The 12478-nt window shown below is 44.3% G+C and overlaps 1 protein-coding gene and 1 long non-coding RNA gene across 10 annotated transcripts in view; one reads left to right on the forward strand and one right to left on the reverse strand.

The window, feature by feature from the left end:
* Positions 1 to 12478, forward strand: part of LOC148044625 (uncharacterized) — a 156944-nt gene that overhangs the window by 129200 nt on the left and 15266 nt on the right. The gene's annotated exons all lie outside the window — the stretch shown is intronic.
* The window catches only part of PTPRF (protein tyrosine phosphatase receptor type F), a 624376-nt gene that overhangs the window by 89281 nt on the left and 522617 nt on the right, over positions 1 to 12478 (reverse strand). For all 9 annotated transcript variants that reach the window (XM_087719818.1, XM_087719825.1, XM_087719822.1 and 6 more), the window contains 3 exons: positions 6821 to 7090; positions 5352 to 5933; positions 4650 to 4783 (listed from right to left, as the gene is read on the reverse strand). In XM_087719818.1, coding sequence (XP_087575944.1) covers positions 4650 to 4783; positions 5352 to 5933; positions 6821 to 7090 — 986 coding nt within the window. The remainder of the gene's footprint in view (positions 1 to 4649; positions 4784 to 5351; positions 5934 to 6820; positions 7091 to 12478) is intronic.

Raw genomic sequence — 12478 nt, forward strand, 5'->3', positions numbered from 1 at the left:
GCCTGTTCGGAGCCTCCCTTTACCATCTCTGGCCTTCTTGGTAGCCCTTGGTGCTGCTGGTGAGCCCCCTGGCCAATTACCTGCTGGCCCCTGGTCCTAGCATCCATCCCAGAGCAGCGGAACAGCAGCTGCTGAGGTTGGAAGAGAAACGTGGAGGAAAGCATGGAGGAAATGGCGGCGCCAAACAGCTGACTCACAGTATTACATTTTACATCCTCTTCTCCGGCCAGCTTGCTGACTACGCTGGAGCTGAGTAGTCGTGACTGAGATTGTGAGTCTTGGTGACTAGTGAACTGAGAGGGGTGAATTTTTAATTTATTTTATTTTAAAGAAGGGGGCTGTCGGAAGTTGTTGGAGGCTGCACTGAATTTACAGATTGAATGGACGTGCTTGCTATCGCCCTAGACGCCCCCCCCCCCTCGGATCTATCTCCGTTCACTGTACTATCTGTCGCCATTTTATTATTTATCATCTGCTGCTTTGCTGTCTATCGTCGTTGTAGCCCCCTCCGGACTTTGCTCCCTGCTCATTTCACTAGTAGGAGGAGTAGGACTGTGGCCAACTGGCGGGGAGCAATAGAGGATGGCGACTACAGGGATAAGGACTGAGCCCCGAGAATACCAGCATTTCTCCTTCCATTTCCAAGAGCGGTGCAAGTTAGCCTCGAACTCTGGTCTCCTACATTGGGGCCCTTATACATCCTTGGGAAAGAGACTCTCGAATATACAGCCCGCTAACCTCCACCAGTGGGACAAGACTATACAGATGTCGTTTATGAACTTTGGAGTCTTATATTTAATCTTGCTTGCCTATAGCCACCGGATATATTACGTACTTTTGATTTGGTGGCTTAGGACATTTCCCCAGGTCATAAGAAGGGAGAGGAGCAAACCATCGCTTCCTCCATTGTTCCCATATTATTATTATTATTATATACTATAGCTGCGCAATTTTTAAATAGAATGCTGAGTGTATGGGAGCTGACTGGAATTGAATGAATGGCCCACTTTTAGTAATTGTTACCCTTGTATTTTATATGTTTTAAATTTTTACGTGGGAATTGTTAGAGTGGATAAATGAGTATGTTTGACTCGGAGGACCTGCTGGGGAAGGCGGGAGGAACTGGGGTGGTTGGGGGGACCATGGACATGGGAGTGGGTCGGAGCATAGCGGTCGTGACAGGGAGAGGCAGATACGGCGGGGACCTTAGGGCAGGCCATTACCGGGGAAGGAGGGTTCGCTACATTACAGAGATCCCTCCTTCCGGCCCTAGGAGTCCCACTCCAAGACCAGATGGCGCGAGTAGTCAGGACCCTGGTCTCAGGCTGTTGTCGCTAAATGCCAGGTCTGTTGTTCACAAAGCTCCCCTCGTCCGGGACTTAATTGTTGACGAGAGGGCAGACCTGGCATGTATTACTGAAACCTGGCTGGGCACAGAAGGAGGAGTCCCCCTTGTAGAGATGTGCCCAGAGGGATTTCAGGTGCTTCATCAGCCGAGAGCCCAGGGAAGGGGTGGCGGTGTGGCTATTGTAATCCGGGAGTCTCTGTTACCTCGTAGGGTCCCTGCTCCGGAGCTTGTCGGGTGTGAGTCTCTGCTGATAAAGTTGGACCTCAAGGGTCAAGTGGGTTTGCTGCTAACGTACCTGCCTCCCAACTGCGTTGCAGCATCCCTCCCCTCGCTCCTCGAGTCAGTAGCCGAGCTGGCAGTTGAGTTCCCCAGGCTTATAGTTCTGGGGGATTTCAACTTGCCATCGCTCGGTGAACGCTCTGATGGGGCGCAGGAGTTTATGGCCTCCATGACGGCCATGGGCTTGACCCAAGTAATTCGGGGCCCAACCCATGCAGCGGGTCACATGCTCGACCTCGTATTCCTCTCGGAGCAGTGGATGTGTGATCTTAGTCTGAGGGGTAATGAGATCATACCCCTGTCGTGGTCAGACCATTGCCTACTGAGGCTTGACTTCCGGAGGCCAAACCCCCACCGTAGGGAGGAGGAACCGACCAGGTGGTTCCGCCCCAGGCGACTTATGGATCCTCTGAGGTTCCAGACGGAGCTTGGGGTTATTCCTGATACCCTCGCCCACAGTTCGGCGGAGACTCTGGCTGCCGCCTGGTACTCGGCGGCGTCGGAGTCTCTCGACCGGATTGCGCCACTACGGCCCCTCCGGGTCAGTGGATCCCGGAGAGTTCCCTGGTTCACCGAGGAACTCCGGGAGAAGAAACGCCGGAGGAGATGCCTAGAGCACCAGTGGAGGTCCGATAGGTCCGAGGCAAGCCGAGCACTCTTAACTACCTGCACCAAGGACTATGTCCGAGCATTAAGAGCTGCGAAAAGATCATATATTTCTTCCTTGGTCGCGTCCGCCGAGTCACGCCCAGCCGCCCTGTTCAGGATAACCCGCTCCCTCCTTAATAGGAGGGAGGCGGGAAACCCCTTGCAGGGTAGGGCTGAGGATTATGCTCAATTCTTGGCGGACAAAGTAGCTCGGCTTCGATCGGACCTGGACTCCACCGCAGTAGATCCAGCTGAGACGCAGGAGGATCATCTGTTACATCAGCTCTGGGTTGAGTTCCAGGAAGTTGCCTCAGGGGATGTGGACAAGGCCATTCGAGCTGTAAGTGCCTCCACTTGTATTCTGGACCCGTGTCCCTCCTGGCTGGTGGCTAACAGCAGGGAGGTGACACATGGCTGGATCCAGGCGGTTGTCACCGCCTCCCTTCGGGAGGGGCACTTCCCCGCCGTACTTAAAACGGCGGTGGTGAGACCCCTCCTGAAGAAGCCATCGTTAGATCCAGCCATTTTAAATAACTTTCGTCCTGTCTCCAACCTTCCCTTTATCGGGAAGGTTGTTGAGAAGGTGGTGGCCTTTCAGCTTCAACGGGCCTTGGAGGAAGCTAGTTATCTTGACCCCTTCCAGTCCGGCTTCAGGCCTGGTTACAGCACAGAAACCGCTTTGGTCGCATTGACCGATGATCTCTGGAGGGCCAGAGATGGAAGCTATGCGTCCATCCTGGTTCTCCTGGACCTCTCAGCGGCTTTCGATACCATCGACCATGGTATCCTTCTGCGACGACTGCGGGAGGTGGGAGTGGGAGGCACTGTTCTGCGGTGGTTCTCCTCCTACCTCTCGGACAGGTCGCAGTCGGTGTTAGTTGGGGGGCAGAGATCGTCCCTGAGGCCCCTAACATGTGGGGTACCCCAGGGTTCGGTCCTATCACCCCTACTATTTAACATATACATGAAACCGCTGGGCGAGATCATTCGGAGGCACGGGATAAAATACCACCAATATGCGGACGATACACAATTGTATCTGTCCGCCCCGTGCCAACTCAATGAAGCGGTGGACGTGATGAACCAGGGTCTGGAGGCCGTTAGGAACTGGATGAGTGCTAACAAACTGGTACTCAACCCGGATAAGACCGAGTGGCTGTTGTGTTTCCCCCCCAATAATTTGGCTAATACACCAACGCTTAGACTGGGGGGTCAAATTCTATACCCCTCAGATAGGGTCCGCAACTTAGGAGTCCTCCTGGATCCACAGCTGACTTTTGATCACCAGCTGTCGGCTGTGACCAGGGGGGCATTTGCCCAGGTTCGCCTGGTCCGCCAGTTGCGGCCCTACTTAGATCGGGGGGCTCTCACAGCAGTCACTCGAGCCCTTGTGATCTCTAGACTGGAATACTGCAATGGGCTCTACATGGGGTTGCCCCTGAAGTGCATCCGGCGACTACAGTTAGTCCAAAATGCAGCCGCGCGAGTGATAGTGGGCGCACCACGGTTCGCCCACGTTACACCTGTCCTCCGCGAGCTGCACTGGCTACCTGTTGGTCTCCGGGTGCGCTTCAGGATACTGATGACCATCTTTAAAGCACTCCATGGTAGTGGATCTGGGTACTTGAGAGACCGCCTTCTGCCGATTACCTCCCTAAATCGACCAATTAGATCGCACAGACTGGGCCTCCTCCGAATCCCATCCGCCAGTCAATACCGACTGGCGACCACGCGGAGGAGAGCCTTTTCTGTTGCTGCCCCGACCCTGTGGAACGAGCTCCCCATGGAGATCCGCACCCTCACCACTATCCAGACCTTCCGCGCAGCCCTCAAGATCTGGCTCTCCCAGCAGGCCTGGGGATAGGCTCCTAATTACCCGCCCGAGTGTTTGACTGTTGAATGAAAGTTGGGTTTTTATTACTTTTCTGCTGTTCACATATTGTTTTGTTTTGACCTTGCACCTCCCCTTCCTTGTGGTTGTAAGCCGCCCTGAGTCCCCTCAGGGAAAAGGGCGGCATATAAATCCCAATAAATACCTAAATACCTAAAAATACCTAAAAAATCATGGCTAAACATCATAAGGACTAGTTGGGCAACCTTTGAAGCTTCACCTATGCATTCATGACAAAGGGAATGCTTTCAGTAACTATGACAGGAATTCAAGTGATTGCAGGAATTCTTGATTCTCCCACTCACACAGAAATACATACCAAGGCTTATAACTACATGACATCTTGTTTTGAAGATGCTGTTTTCAACAACACTCTTCTGTATCTACCTATATTTTGACAAGAATCTAACTGGCAGTAGAGAAAAACCTGCCTCACTTCCATAGGAAACTACTGTATAGCAATCAATTATTATTATTTCTTACCTGGATCCCATTTGTTCCCTCCCAGTATATCAGCTCATACTTGGTGATGCGCTCTTGAGAGGCTGGCAGCCAAGACAACATGATCCGTGTGTCTGACTCAGCCTCAGCTTGGAAGTCTGCTGGTTGGGCTGGAACTAGGGACCAATGAAGTATGAGTCAGTGAAGGTAGATCTGAGGAGCTTTAGGAAGTGTCCAAGACACTGCCTTATCACTAATGTAAAACTTTACAGCATTTTCATAACTTTGTTCACTACCTTCCCTTTCTTTTAGGTTCCAAGTGCAACAGTTTTCTTTTTAACCTTGTTAGCTAAGCAGATGTCCATTTTTGACAAACATAAAATGGTGATAAAATAACATATTTCATATTTTCCTCAATCTTAATTAAGAAGCACAAGCATGCTGCTCAATGAACAAACCCCATGTGTGAACCATACCATGATCATGATCTTTGCCTCAGATGTCTGAAAGAGAGCAGACTAAGACATGGAGGGGACAATTTTAATTCTTGCTTTTTCCATTCATTCTTTCTCTTTCTTTCTTTCTTTCTTTCTTTCTTTCTTTCTTTCTTTCTTTCTTTCTTTCTCTCCTTCCTTCCTTCCTTCCCTCCCTCCCTCCCTCCCTGAAAGTGTTGAAACTGCAACTCCCAGAATTATGTATCATGCAATCTCAACACACCTGAAGGGTTATCAGATTGGTACTTACCACCCTGCTGGGTCTTGACTTGAATAACATCAGAAGGGGGGCCATCGCCTACTGAGGTGAAAGCCAAGACACGGATACTATATGTAGTCTCAGTTATCAAACTGCCCACAGTGGTGAGATGACTGTCATCAGTGTTGTGCTTCTGCCACATGCTGAGTGGTAGATGGGGATCAGTGGTGTAGTATACCCGGTAGCCTCGAATCAGTCCATTAGGCTCTTCAGGTTGTTCCCACTGGACCAGCATAGTGCTAGCACTGAGCATCCGCGCCTGCACTTTGAGAGGTGGGCTTGATGGAGCTTGTTCTCCTGTCCGTGCCTCAACCAGTTCACTAGGAAGGCTCCTTCCAATGTTGTTTACAGCAATAATGCGAAACTCATATTCTGAGAAGGGGCTTAGGCCACCAATACTATAGCGGGTGGTGGCCACACCATCCACTTCTTGGAACGTTCCCTCCAAAGATTTAGGCTTATATTGGATGACATAATAGGAGATGGGGTCTGCATTCCCAGAGTCCCAGGTGAGAGTAACACTGGTGGCTGTTGTCTCAGTCACTAATGGTTCTGTTGGGGGCTTTGGCAGAGCTAAAAATATGAAAAAAAATTATACTATTAATACAATTGATAGAATGCATAAAAATATAAATGAGGTTCAAAATTTCCTTAACCACCTTCTTTAAAGGCAGAAATAATTTTACCGAAACATACATTTTACATTACACACTACCACATATTACTTGGAGTGCTTTTAATGAAAGGGTAAACATAGCAATCATGTTATTAGATGTGTTCACAGAACTTGTTGGTGGTTGGTTAAATAACCATAATTTAGACAAGAATCCAAGTCAGCTTTCAAATGGAAAAAAGATTCTTCAGCTGGATACCCTTCAGGACCAATTCACCAAGACAATAATACTTGCATTGTACTACTATTACAAGAAGAACATTCTTATGGGATGCAAAAATCGGTAGGAGGTTCATTTGCGTGATAGGATAGTATAGCATCCTGGCCATGATAACCCCAAGCATTTGCAGAAAAGATCACAATCTTTCTGCACTATTAGATAAGACAATCTAAGGCCAGTATTGTGATCTGGGATTTTTTAATATATTGATTTTATGGCAGGACTATATATAAATCAATCAATATGTAAGTACAAATAAGGGAAGAGTTACATCAGAGCAATTAATATCGAAAACATCTGTAGGTTTGTTTGAGATTTGTACTCCATTCTGATGTTTGGATATCCATTTCATGAAGTAAAAAATAATTAGATAACCAAATAAGAAGAGACATGTTACATGTCTGGGACAGAATCTGCTCTAATTTCACATTTTTATATAAAACATTATTTGGCCAGTCTCCCTAAGGAAAAAATAAGAATGTAAAATCTGAATAAAATCTAGAAAAAGATAGCTGCAACTGTATATATCGGTCATAATTTCTTTGGAAATAATCTGGAATTTCTTACCTTTGACAGTAATCTGTGCTGTTGCATGGATTACTCCCAGTGAGGACATGGCTTCACATGTATAGTTGGCTGATTGTGTAATATTGATCAGTTCTAGAACATTCCTGCCCATTGGCATGTCATCTTCTTTTGTTAATTCCACATCTCCAACAATCCACTTCACATACGGCATTGGAGACCCCACTGCTACACATGTGAGGTTCACACTCCCTCCAGGCATCACCTCATGGTTGCTTGGAGGGATTGAAAATCGAGGAGATACTCGCCGCACTGAAATAAGGAACAGAGAACTAGTAGGGTCACAGCCTCAACTTGTGTGTTCATTTTTGCTTTCAAAGTTCATGGGTAGTGGCGACATCAACACTCATCCTTTTAAACCGTAGTGGGAAAAGAAAATTCTGTGCAAGATATGTTTACTGAATTTCATGTCTACATGCCTCCTTTTTAAGTCACATTGGCATTATTTTCATCAAGAGGTCTGGCATGTTACATCATGTCACCAATCTTCATTTCTACTGCATCCCGTTAATTAGAAAATAAGTTCATTTTCCAATCCATAAGGTACAGTAAAATTCTGCCATATGGGTTCATTTTAAGTAGTATTATTGCAAAGTGGTCTGCAGGCCAAATCTATGTTATAATGGCAGGTACAAATTTTCTTTCAAAATTATTCTGTGCATTATAACTAGCTAAAACAGCATTCCCAGAAAAAATGTAAAGAGGCCTAGGCCATATGCAAGCCTAGTTAGCATTTCTTTTTTTGGAAAGGAGTTTAGATCCACCTAGACACAAGACCACTTGGAAAATGGATCCTCCCCACCTTTGGAAAGCATTCCAAGGATGAATCATACCCTGTATTCACTCATGCAGTATTCTTCACTTGGTTTGGTGGCAAGCCTTCAGATGTACTAAAGCTTGCTGGCTATTAGCTGAACCGCTTCATCTAGGGAAATGGTACATAAATGATGCTCTTCTCTAACGCCAGTGTTACAGGCCAATTTAAATAAGGATAAAAAACATAACTGAGCTTGTTTCCTCTGGGCAAATTAATTCCAGGTTTCACTTAAAAAGGCTTGTGTTGTATCTCCTCTGGGAAACCTATATCTCCAAAATGAAGTCAGTGCTTATATATGTGGAATCCTCTCTTCCTTAATAATACAGCCACTCCAATTCATACCTCCTGATTGTCAAGCAAATAGCTAAAGGGCAGAGAATCTATAGAAAAGACCCACTGGGAGATTGCTGAGAAAAGCTTGCTCAAAGGGCTATGGACAACTGCAGGGGTGTCAAACTTGATTTCATTAGGGTTGTGTTTGACTGCGGAGGGCCAGGTGTGTGTGTGGCATGGGTGGGCGTGGTGGGCATTCGACATAGGCTTAAGATGCATTCCCCCCACTTCTCTTCTTTCTTTCCACAGTTCTTTACTATAGTCATTTTCCTACCTCTTCTACCAGATATTAGTGGGAAACATTTATTACTTATTTGTCATGCTCCATTAAACTTTCTATTTCTAAATTTATACCCCATTGTTTAATAGTAAATTACTTTTCCAGGCAGGAAAGCTATTTATATTATTGTATTTTTATTATTCTGCAGCGAGTGCCGGCCAAAAACAGGATGTGAAGGGCCTCTGCATGGCCCGTTTTTGGCTGGCAGAGTATTGCTGGAGGCCATGGAGGCCAAAAAAGGGATGCAGGGGGATGCATGTACCCCCATGTACCCCCTGTGGCCCATTTTGGCTGGCAGAGGCACTGCGGGCTGGTCCTTTGATATTTCCAGGCCAATTTAAGCACCCTGCAGACAGAATCCGGATGGCAGGCCTTGAGTTTGACACCCCTGGTCTACTCGGTGTGTTTTATGCTGGACTTCTTCCTGTGCTGGTTCTAGCATCACAAAATCATGTTAGAAAGCTGCAACTACTACCATAGGGGTAGAATGGAAGTACTGACAAGGCTTGGGTTCAGGTTGACAGACTAACAGTATCCGTAATAAAGTTTTGCTTGAGTTCTTTTTGATGATTCATCGGTCCAGTGGATTCACAGAAAGAAAACTGGCACTGAAGGCCTCACATTACTATGAACAACAGAATGAAGAATTGAGGATAATGAAACAATACTCTCAGCAATATGAATACTACACACCATCTTGGGACAAAAAGGGGACACATTAGCTTCATAACAGCTGGAGAAATAATAATGTACATGTTTTCAAATGTGTAAAAACAGATTGGTTTTTTTTATCAATCTCAAATCAACAGTTACATGCATGGTTGCCAGTGAGAGACTTGTTACCCAACTGAAAGGAAGCACTTTATAAACACAAATTAAAGCAAATGAAAAGGGGTCACATTAGCTCTAACATAATTATCCAGATATTTGATGGACATGGCAATGGGTCAACATGATGGGGTGGTTGTCCAACATAGCCTGGATCTGATCGGCAAGAAGCAGGACTCTTCTCTTCCCCATCCCCCACCCAATGAACATGAGGCTGAGCCAATAGAGGATAAGTTGGCTTATATATTAGGATTTCAGTACAGTGGACCAACCAACTTCCCACCCCCTCACCAACTAAACTGGTCTCAAACAAAAACAAGCTTTAGGAATAATGCTACAAACTCGTGCATGGCAATTATTCACTAACTTGACATGCACCAGACAGACAAAAGACCTAAAAGGGAAAGGAACTAATATATAAAATCTGAACAAAAAAACCTCCCAGAGGGAGTGGTGGAAATGCACAAAAATGCAATTATTGAAGTCAGAAATGAAACTGGGAGAAAGTCATGCAGAAGGATCAAACACAATCAGTAGCATGCCTTTGACATCTCTACTTCTGTGAAAACCAAGCAAGATAACTCCTACCTCCCATTCAGGTTATTTAAACCATATTCAAACATATGCATGCATGCTCAGTAGTTAAAATTAAGTTAGTTTTGACAGAACAGAATTTCGTGACTTATCCCTCAAATATCAGTCCTTGGTTATCTCCTTTGTTGCCATAAAAGAACCTGTCAGGACTACACTAGGAAGAAAGAACACAGCGTGTGAATCTGCAGATAAGAGCTTAAGTTCATTCAGCAAAGTGCTATCGAGAAAACCTCTTGCCCTTTTTGAAAGCTGCTGTTTACTATTCTAGTGGAAGAATGAGAAAAGGTTATTTGACAATATATCAGACATGGGGTTCTTCTAGCCTAGTCCCAGGATGAATGGCAATGAAAATCACTCCCCCTTCAATTTCTGCAAACAAAACAAAACAAAATAATAAGATGAAGAAGAAAAAAAGATTTTTTTAAAAAGCCTATAGGCAAGCCTTTACTTCATAGTTTCATTTCCGAAAGATAGGATCTAGGGACAGAAAAAACACATTTCCCCAAACAACTCAGCCAAATGCCTCGTGACTGAAAACAGATACTCATCTCCCTAAGGCCAATACTGACACTAAGCAGATGATCTCTTTCTTCTTATGGTAACCCGATTTTGTGGTAGCCACCTCACATTTGGGACAGGGATTAAAGGGAATAAGGTTGTCCTAGGTTTTTTTTTCTGTAGTCTATTCTGTTCTGAGCCTTTGGCTAAAGGAATATATTACTTTTGCCATTATGACATTAATAATCCATATGCCGGCCTCCATCTATCCTAACAGAGAGGCGAATGGTTCTTCTGTTGCCCAAAAGGAGAAAATGAGAGAGAGGAACTGCTAAGTAAAAAATTCAAGATGTCAGATGTCAAGCTTTGTTGCCTTCCTTAGCATCTCCTCAGTAGTTTTGTTCCTCCCAGTCTGATTATAAATAACCATTAAAAGTGCAGCAAATCAAACTTTAGTTCTCATCACGCACAAGGAAAGAACAGGGGCAAGACAATCAATAGAAGCTCAGATTCTTCCTTATTAAATAAGGGTCAGGGGAAAGCTACCCTTTTTTCCATTTTTAAAATTTATCTTAAACCTCACACTGAGGTCTTCAAGTCTATAAAAGAGAAAAAAAATGGGCCCAGTGATGCTATGGATTGTATCAGAGATGCTATAGTCAATTCTAGTTGAAATTCTCAAACTCGGAATATAACTCTAGCACAACTGGCAACTTTACTTCCTTGAGTTCAATAGGACATGAAGTATGACTGTTGATTAGTTCTGTAATTCTCTTGCAGTGTATAGCAGAGTTGTGGAATGTCACTTACGCAACATCCATCCACATGTGCTGATGTTCTTCCAGGCTCTAATCTCTTGTTCTTCCCTGCTACTAGTGTGGGAAGTGAAGCAGAGCCGTCAATCAGTTTTACAACATTTTGTCAGAGAACAGTGCAGCTCATGAAAGTCACTTACACAATGTCCATATATGTGTATAATTCCTGACGGGATCTAGTTCTTGGCCCTTCATGCCAGTAAGGTCAGTTACTTAAGGAAATTCCAATCTGCCAATTACAGAAATCTTCATCCAATTTATAAATCAGTATCAAATTGGTCTTAAACATATTTTAAGAACACCTTTCCCTGACCTATTGGGATTTGCGACAGGTTAGGGATTTTTTTTAAAAAAAGAAAAGAAAAAAAGCAAATAACAATTTCACATTTTGCAAGAAGCCCATTTGTGAAATGCTACTGTAGGATAATAATATTCAGGATTTCTTTAGCATATTTTCAGAGAATAAATGCACTGCCAACTCTCTCAGGGTATGGAACAACATATAACTTGCAAAAGGTGGACATTCCCTACTGAGTTGAACATGTAGTGTGGGCAATAATTTATCAAATTATTAAGAGTAAGTGACAAGGTCTATCCCAACCTACCACAAAGCAATGTAGGTAGGAAAAATACCTCAGCAGAGACCAGATTTCCATTTTGAGAGGTTGGGATAAAGCAAACAATACTACAGAGTATTAATAATTCAGCATGCAATAATGTGCACTTTTCCTGCATCCAGGGCCAATGAGCATGATCACATCACAGTAGTGGCTTCTCAAATTTAATCAAACACTGAGGTCATTCTATTAAAAGTCCTCTTCCCAGCAGTTTCCAGCTTCCTTTTGAGAATTTCCAGGTACAAAGCAACTGCTTAATACTGGGATGTTGTAACAATAATTAAATGGCTACAACAAAACTAAAATAAATGGACTCTCTAGAAAAGAACAATCAGGATGGCCGGTTTAGACAGAATGCAAAGGCCATTAGCTAGGCTACCTATATATGCTAAGGTTAAATTCCGACAATTTCCCTGCAATGTGTATTTACTAATGCTACGAGAAAAGCACAGTCTCTACTGTGTTATTTGCAAGATCATTTAAAAGCAGTTGATATCAGTGCAGCAGAGACACAGATTTCTTTATATCATGGGCTTTAAATTTTGATTAATACAGATTGGTTCTGCAGGAAATATATTTACTGGTACTATGTCTCCTAGTCCATAACTTACTGGGTCAGAAATAAGGGTTGCAAATTAAAACTCAAGTCATTATCTTAGGCTTAGTTGTGGTAAATAAAAAGTCAGGATTAGTCTAGATAGTCCAGAAAGAATGGCAAAATTGTTATCACCAGGACTTCAAATGCAAATTTTAAACAAATCTTTGACTTTCACAAAGCTATCATTTAGTGAATTATAACTACAACCAAATTTTGAGGGGTAAATGTGGCTCGGTAGGAGCCTTTGGAGCTGCTATCAG

The sequence above is a fragment of the Thamnophis sirtalis genome, unplaced genomic scaffold, assembly GCF_051295495.1.
Source record: "Thamnophis sirtalis isolate CommonGarterSnake01/CBP01778 unplaced genomic scaffold, rThaSir2_p1.2 scaffold_7, whole genome shotgun sequence".
NCBI classification, from domain to species: domain Eukaryota; kingdom Metazoa; phylum Chordata; class Lepidosauria; order Squamata; family Natricidae; genus Thamnophis; species Thamnophis sirtalis.